Source organism: Octodon degus, unplaced genomic scaffold (genome assembly GCF_000260255.1).
Source record: "Octodon degus isolate 3935 unplaced genomic scaffold, OctDeg1.0 scaffold00163, whole genome shotgun sequence".
NCBI lineage: Eukaryota > Metazoa > Chordata > Mammalia > Rodentia > Octodontidae > Octodon > Octodon degus.
This window is the reverse complement of record NW_004524739.1, coordinates 5,289,569-5,297,108: the sequence shown is the minus strand read 5'-3', so window position 1 is coordinate 5,297,108 and position 7,540 is coordinate 5,289,569. Positions and strand designations below refer to the sequence as shown.

The 7,540-nt window shown below is 56.1% G+C and overlaps 1 protein-coding gene across 3 annotated transcripts in view; it reads left to right on the top strand.

Annotated features, from left to right (window-relative positions):
• Window positions 1-451: 451 nt before the first annotated feature.
• Window positions 452-7,540, top strand: part of Col16a1 (collagen type XVI alpha 1 chain) — a 49,923-nt gene continuing 42,834 nt past the window's right edge. For 2 of the 3 annotated variants that reach the window (XM_023703051.1, XM_023703050.1), the window contains exons 1-8: window positions 454-690; window positions 2,286-2,392; window positions 4,438-4,512; window positions 4,620-4,740; window positions 5,389-5,512; window positions 5,800-6,066; window positions 6,833-6,913; window positions 7,097-7,222. In XM_023703051.1, the coding sequence (XP_023558819.1) occupies window positions 2,320-2,392; window positions 4,438-4,512; window positions 4,620-4,740; window positions 5,389-5,512; window positions 5,800-6,066; window positions 6,833-6,913; window positions 7,097-7,222 (867 nt within the window). In that variant the 5' untranslated portion in view covers window positions 454-690; window positions 2,286-2,319. Of the gene's footprint in view, window positions 691-2,285; window positions 2,393-4,437; window positions 4,513-4,619; window positions 4,741-5,388; window positions 5,513-5,799; window positions 6,067-6,832; window positions 6,914-7,096; window positions 7,223-7,540 lie in introns of all 3 variants that reach the window. The other variant, XM_023703052.1, reaches the window with a different exon arrangement.

The window sequence follows — 7,540 nt, the reverse complement described above, 5'->3', positions numbered from 1 at the left end:
GACCACTGAGGCTTGGGCAGCAGCCACATCACGGGTTCCACGATCTTGGGAGGAGGGTCTCCACTCCCACCCCAGCCTACTGGGGGCCCAGCCAAAGAAGAAGGAGGAGGGCAAAGGGGAAGCCTTCCAGCTCCAGACCTGGTTCTTAAAAAGCTGCTTGCCCCGCCCGCAAGAGCCCCTTTCCTGGGCAGCTCAGGGCACGCAGGATCCCGCCGGCTTGCTGGCTGGCTCACCTGGCGAGGGAAGTGGGCGGAGCGGGCCCGGGCGCCCAGCCAGGACAGGAGCGGGGTTGTGTGTCCGTGGGTCTTGCAGCCAGCAGCCCCTGCCGCCGCCGCCGCCGCCGCCGCCGCCGCCGCCACCGCTGCGGCCGCAGCCCCTCCCGCGTTCCTCCTCCTCTGGCCTAGCGGGCGGGTCCAGCTGGGTTCCATTAGCCTTCCTGGCAGGCCCCCAGCCCCCTAGATCCGCCCCTCTTCTCCCACCCCGAGTAGCCGGCAAGCAGGCGTGCGTGCGCGGGACAGCACTCAGCCTGGAGAGCTCGGGCGGCTGGGAAACTGGGCACCCAAGCGGCAAGGCCCAGGAAAAGAGCGGGGACCCCCAGGGGTCCCTAGGAACCCAGGCCCTGCTTCTCCCGGCTGGCTGCTCTGAGACTGCGGGGATTGCTCAGTTAGGCGAGAGGATACCCAGCCACTGGTAAGTGGGCATGGGCTGGGCTGCCTTCTGGAAGTGGGCTGAAGGGCCCTTTCCGTCTCTGACTGGTTGTGTGCCCTGGGGCAAAAGGTGTCCCCTCTGTGGGCCCCAGTCTTCTGCACAGGAGGATGAGCTCTGAACTCCATCCTGATTCCGCCCTCTTGCCCCCAAATCTGTGCCTCTGTGTTGGGGTGGAATATCTTCTCGGAAGCCTGTTGCACTCTGTCCCGTGGTCCTCTGTTCAGCCTGGGGCCTGGGGGGTGGAGGCCCGAGGGTGGAGATGGAAGCAGACACGAGCTCATCGATGTTCACGCCTCCACACGCACCCACAGGCTTCCCACCTTGGCAGCCCTTCCATTGGCTGGCAAGAGGGGAAGGCCAGCCTAGGGCTTGAGATTCCTGGGATGCAGGATGATAAGGCAGAGATGCGGTTTCCTGCCAGGAGAAGGGGCTGCATCCTACCTCCCAGTATACTGGAGAAGGGGTCCTTTCTGTTATCATTCCCTGCTTAGGACCAGCAGAGGAAAAGTAGGATTCCATTGGAAGGAATGAGGTCAGACTCATAAGAACTGCCCAGCAGGAAGGCCTATTGGAGAGGTGGTCACAGGCTGGTTGTGTGCATGTGTGTATGTGCAAACTGGTGTGCCTGGGCTTATCAGTTACATGTGTGTCTGAGCATGCCTGTGTGCAGGTAGGTTTGAATGCATACACTGGTACCACATGTGTCTGTGTATTGCCCATGTATCTGTGTGTACGTGTGTACTGAAACACACATGGTTGTGTTTCAGTACGTGTGTGCGTGTGTGTGTGTGTGTGTGTGTGTGTGTGTGTGTGTGTGCTTGAGCTGCCTGTCCTGGGGGAGGCTAGATGATGTATGGCTGTGCTGGCCGCTTGCTGAGCCTGCATTGATTTATCTGGACCCATCCATCAGGGTTTAATAAAACTAAAAGATGAACATTCATCAGCAGAGAAGGTTGGCAACAAGGTCCTGAGCCCTGGCAACGGCAACCTGCTTTCCCACCTACCTTATCTGGGGAAGCTTCACTGGCCCACACACAGCTCTCTGAGACCTTCCGGGAGATTCAACCAAGTCTTGAGCTTCTGACCCTATAGGTGCTGGGCAGGGCTGCCAAGCCTTGGCCAGGTGCCATAAGCCGGGTACTGGGCTGGTATGTGCCAGCCCACAGCACAAATACTGGAATACTTCCAAGTGTTTTGATAAATGGCCTCCGCCTCAAGCTCCCTCACGATCCCAGATACTGGGTCTTCCAGGACCCTCTAAAATTTTCTTCAGTCCAGCAGCTACCCACTAGCACAATGAGAGGCTGTCGGGCCCTGCTTCAGTGTTCTGGCAAGCATTCTGTTCTGGCTGGTGGTGCCTGTGCCATACCGGTGGTTAAATATTTTGATTATCACCCTGCCCAGATCTTGGCCCTGGGCTGGTAACTGGACCATTCTGAAAGGGACTAATGTCTGGCCAGACTGCTTGCCATGCCAGTCCCAGTGAGAGGGGGCCCCATGGCTGTCACCACTTACCCATGTGTGGAATTGTGTGGAGGGGACTCAGAAGCTGGCCCTCCTAGGTCTCTGGTTTTCAGGTGCTGTGGCTTCGACTGATCCCTCTGGACCAGGATGTGGGTATCCTGGACACCTGGACTATGGCTGCTGAGTCTCTGGGTCACCTTCAGCCACGGGGCACGTACAGGTGAGATGACACAGGATATTCGGAGTGCCATAAGCCTGCAACTGGCTCTCTGAGGTGCCAGGGTCTTGGCATATGGGACTATGTAGGTGCCAATCATGTGAACATTTATGGAGACTCCAGAGGGTGGGCTCAGAGTAGCCTGAAGAGTTTGCACACTCAAACTTGTGAGAGAGTATGTATTTGTGCATCTACTTACACCTGTGAACATCTTTGTGTTGAATCTCAGAGCAGCTCTGTGCCTTCTGGGTCTCTGCATTGGGCAGTCTCCTCCCCTGTGTGCCTAAACCTGTCCTGTGTTAACCTTGGTGGGGGCCAGTGGGATGAGGAACAGGCGCTGTGCTCTCCCTACAGAAGGTTGCTGCATCCCAAGAGTGGCCCAAGTCCCTCTCTTGTTCTTGGTGGAGACTCTGTCTTTCAGCCCAGAGGAGTGCTCCTCCTCCGCAGCCAGCCTGGCTATCCTGGGCAGGGCCTGCCCTGCAGTCCAGACTCTGGATGCAGCAAAGGCTGCAGCTTTCCAGGGCCTAAGCCAGGGAAAGTACTGGGCAGCTTGCATAGACCCACTGGGTGCCTTCTGAGCTTGGTAGCTCTGCCACCTAGCTGGGCAGGAGCATAGTTTCTAGAGCCAAGACCCGACCAGTCAAGGGCAGCCAACAAAGAAGCAAAGCAAGAGGGGTTGTGCAATCCAAGCATGGTGGCACACAATTGCAATCCCAGGATTCTGGGAAGCTGAGGCAGGAGATTCCCGAGTTGGGTCTAATCTGGGCAATTTAGCAACTTAGTGATATCCTGCCTTAAAAAAAAAAAAAAAAGTATATGTACCAGGAATGAGTGTTGCTCCCAGTTGTTGTGTGTCATGTATATGTGAGCATTCACACATATGTGTTTCTGCATGTGTATAGGGGAGCTTTGGTCTCCTCTCCCTCACTAGATCCCCTGAGGGGCAGTGCTGGGGTAAAGAATTTCAACATCTGTAAGGAATCTGGGCCTCCTGCCAAGGGGTGAGTCATCCACTGCTGCTTGGAGGTTGAAGACAGTGATGATCTTTCTGGCCAGACCTGGGGGAGGGACCCTAGTGGGGTGACCCTGACCAGGGGACTCAGGATTCCTCCTTTCAGTCAGGCTAGCAAGGAGTTTACTAACCTACTCTAGGATTTTACTTTACTCTCTTGTCCCAGCTTCCACATCTGCTTGCTAGGAAGAACTGTTTGATTCTAGCCCCTATCTCTCCAGTATAGTACCTCCTCCAATATTTCTGTTTGGTCTACCCTCTCCACCCTACCCCCGCGTACCAGCCTGTCCCTCGGGGCTTTGGAGACCTGTGTTAAAATATCTCATTGTCTAGGAACACTTACCCCTTAATGTGCCCTGCCTGGAATCTGAGGCCCTGGTGGTTTTCTTGAGCTTGAGGTCTCCTCAGATCCTTGGGCTTTTCTCACTGCTTCCTCAGATGGTTATCCAGGTAAAAAGTCATTCTGTGGGCTCAGACTTGTGTCGGGTCTGCTTGTCTGCTCTGGATGTGGGAAGTGGGGCCCACCCATTGCAGAGAACACATGTGCCAGCTGCATGTGGCATCTCTGGAGACATAGGCATCTACAACTCACCCATGTGCAGACTCACCCATGTGGTTGCACAGAACACAATGCGGGCACCAGCCTGACATTCCTGTACCCCTGAGGCAGCTCTCTGCCCCCCAGCCTCGGAGCGTGTCATGGTGGGAGCACATGCATAGCCCCAGCCCACCACCCACTGTGCTCAGGTGCTGCCCAAGGTTTCTTTCATCCTTTCCCTTGCTGGTCTGGACCCTGGTAGGGAGCAGTGGCAGATTCAGGTTCCAGTTCTACTTCTGCTGTGCTGTTGGCTTTCTCAGTGGCCTTGGGCTGGGCATCAGCCTCTGGACCTCAGTCTTCCTGACTGTGTGGGGCTCCTCCTGGCTGCCATGGTGGTCAGGGTCAAGGCTGGGCCAGGCCAAAGCTGCAGAATGAACTTGTGGCAGGGCAGCTGCCTCAGCGCAAGTCCCTGATGCACCCCAGCTAATTCTCTTCCAGGTGAGCAGTGTCCACCCTCACAACAGGAAGGCCTCAAGCTGGAGCACAGTAGTGACCTGTCGGCCAACGTGACTGGTGAGTGCCCCTCCCATCCCACTGCTCTCCCCTCTGCCCTCTTCCTGGAAGGACAAGCACCCCCTCTTCGCCTGCTCACTTGAGCCTTTCATTTGTTTTCCCCAAAGGTTTCAACCTCATCCGCCGGCTTAACCTCATGAAGACCACTGCCATCAAGAAGATCCGCAATCCCAAGGGAGGGCCTCTCATCCTGCGGCTGGGGACAACCCCGCTCACCCAACCCACACGGTAAAGGCTTCAGGGGAACCATGGGAATAGATGCCGACCTCAGCCACATGCCAGTTACCCTGGTTGTGGGGCCTCTCTGAGGAACTTTCGTCCCTTCCCCTGCCAGGACTCAGGCTGCTCTCCAACCTCGTGCTTACAGGGTGGGGCACAAGGGGGCTCCAAGCAGCCCTGGCCTACCTCTGGCTAGCAGTGGGCAGGGCCTTTTTTCTTCTGACTGCTCTGTCATGCAGCACCCTTTCTGTGTTGTTTTGTTTTGTGGTTTTTGCAACCCTCCTTCCACCTGAGTCCCAGTTCTTCACCCCATTGCATCCTAGACTCCTTGGAAGCCCTTAACCCAAGTGGTAATGCAGTAGTGAAGCAGTCCTTCTGGGGAGTCTTTGCTTCTAGGCCCTCCTCATCACCACATTGGAAAGCTCTACGAGTGTGGGCCCCTTCTCTGCTTTCCCCTTTATTTTCCGCTGTGGGCAGCCCCACACCTGTCACCTAGAAGGTACCCCGTGAGTGATGCCAAATGAGCGCACTAATGTACTTTGTGGGAAGTGTGTGCCTGTGCAGCAGGGGCAGGCTCGTTGGTCCTAAAGGCCCAGAGGAGTGGGCAGTAGCTGGGTTCTCCCCTGAGCCTCGGGGCACCTCTCCTTCCATCCACAGCCGAGTGTTCCCCCAAGGACTCCCGGAGGAATTTGCCCTAGTGCTCACCCTTCTGCTGAAGAAGCATACGTACCGGAGCACATGGTACCTGTTCCAAGTGACTGACGGAGATGGGTACCCGCAGGTGAGCCCTGCCCACCTCCTCATGCTCCCTAGGGCATCAGGCAGTGCCAGCCTGGCCCAGCTTCCATCCCAGCATGTGATTTCCTGAACCTCCCTGCTCCATCCCAGTGCCCATCCTCAGGGCTACCCCAGCCTGTCAGGATGTCCTCATGATTCCAGCCAGCTTTCTTCCTTTCCTGGAACTCAGTTTTCCCTTCAGTGAAATGAATCTGAGGGCCTTTGGCTTTGCCATGTAGAGGCTCTAGAGCTCTGAGTATCTCTCCTCCAACCTTCCCCAATTCTGCACAGATTTCCCTGGAAGTCAACAGCCAAGAGCAGAGTCTGGAGCTCCGCGCACAGGGCCAAGATGGTGAATTTGTGTCCTGCATCTTCCCAGTGCCCCAGCTCTTCGACCTGCACTGGCACAAGCTGATGCTGAGTGTGGCTGGACGTGTGGCCTCCGTGCATGTGGACTGTATCTCAGCCTCCTCGAAGCCTCTGGGACCCCGGAGACCCATGAGGCCTGTAGGCCACGTGTTCCTGGGCTTGGATGCTGAGCAGGGCAAGCCTGTGGCGGTGAGTGTGAAGCCGCACCAAGGCCGTGGCTCCCACCTCCTGGGAGCCTGAGTGAGCTTCCTCGAGTCTACACCTGACCAGGCCCTCCCTTCACTCATAATCCTCCTGTGGTTCCCCATCACCCTCTTGGTCAACCCAGACAGATTAACCTGGCATTCAAGACCTCTGTGCTCTGGCTCCTATAAGAGTTCACAGCATTGTCTTCCTTTCCATGTGTCCATGGAGTGCTGCGCTGGTCAGTGCCACCCTAGGCATCTAACTCCGACCTAACACTTTGGCAAGTCCATGCCTTTGCCTATCCTATTACCTTTGCCTGAAATCCTGAAATGCCTGTCCTTGCATTCCCACCTGATGAAAAGGCCCAGCCAGACTGGAACCTCTTCTTCCTTCTTCCTCTGGGCTTCCTTACCCTCTTTGCAACATGTGGAAAGATGCTGTTTTATTTCGCTTTTAGTGACAATAAATTGGTGTGTGTGTGTGTGTGTGTGTGTGTGTGTGTGTGTGTGTGTTGGTAGGGACTGAACCCATCACACTGAGCTGCATCCCCAGCCACCTTTGATCTTTCTGCCTCAGCCTCCTGGAGTGCTAGGATTATGGGCTTGTACTACCATGCCCAGCTGACAGCTCTATTCTTGATAGCCTCTCAGGCTACAATGGAAATACCCTGAGGTTAAATTCTGGGGCAGAGACATCTCTGTGCCTCATTGGGACCAGTACATAGCTGTTTAATAAGATGGCCTGAAATTAACTTGTGTGTCCCCTGCAGTTTGACCTTCAGCAGGCACACATCTACTGTGACCCGGAGCTTGTGCTAGAAGAGGGCTGTTGTGAGATCTTACCAGGAGGGGTGAGTGCCTGGCCTCTGCATGACAGGGGGTGGGAGAGAGATGAGATTAGGGTACTGTCTAATGGCACCATGTGCTGGAGATGGGTGGGGGGGGTGGGCAGCATTCTGGAAAAGGGTGTGTGTAGCTTGGGGTGAGTCTACCTCTGTACTGACCACAGCCCTTCCTCCCTCCACACTGGGCAGTGTCCCTCAGAGACCTCCAAGGCCCGCCGGGATACCCAGAGCAACGAGCTCATCGAGATCAATCCTCAGACAGAGGGCAAGGTCTATACCCGCTGCTTTTGTTTGGAGGAGCCTCAGAACAGCAAGGTGGGCAGGCAGGCCAGGCACAAGAGAGATCGCCCTGACCTGACCTGACTGAGATCTGCCACCAGGTTCAGCTGGCCATGTGTCCAGGGAGGGAGGGCACCAAATGTCCCATCCATTTACATTCCACCCCCTAGGATTCAGAGAGCCAGAGAGATAGCCCACAGGACCCTGTGGCATTGAAAGTTATGCCTGTCTGGGGCTGGTGAGATGGCTCAGTGGTCTAGAGCACCTACTTAGAACAAGCTAAGCTAAGCAAAGCACAGGGACCGCGGTTCAATCCCCCAGCACCACATGCCAGCCAGCCCTGCCCCCTGGTGG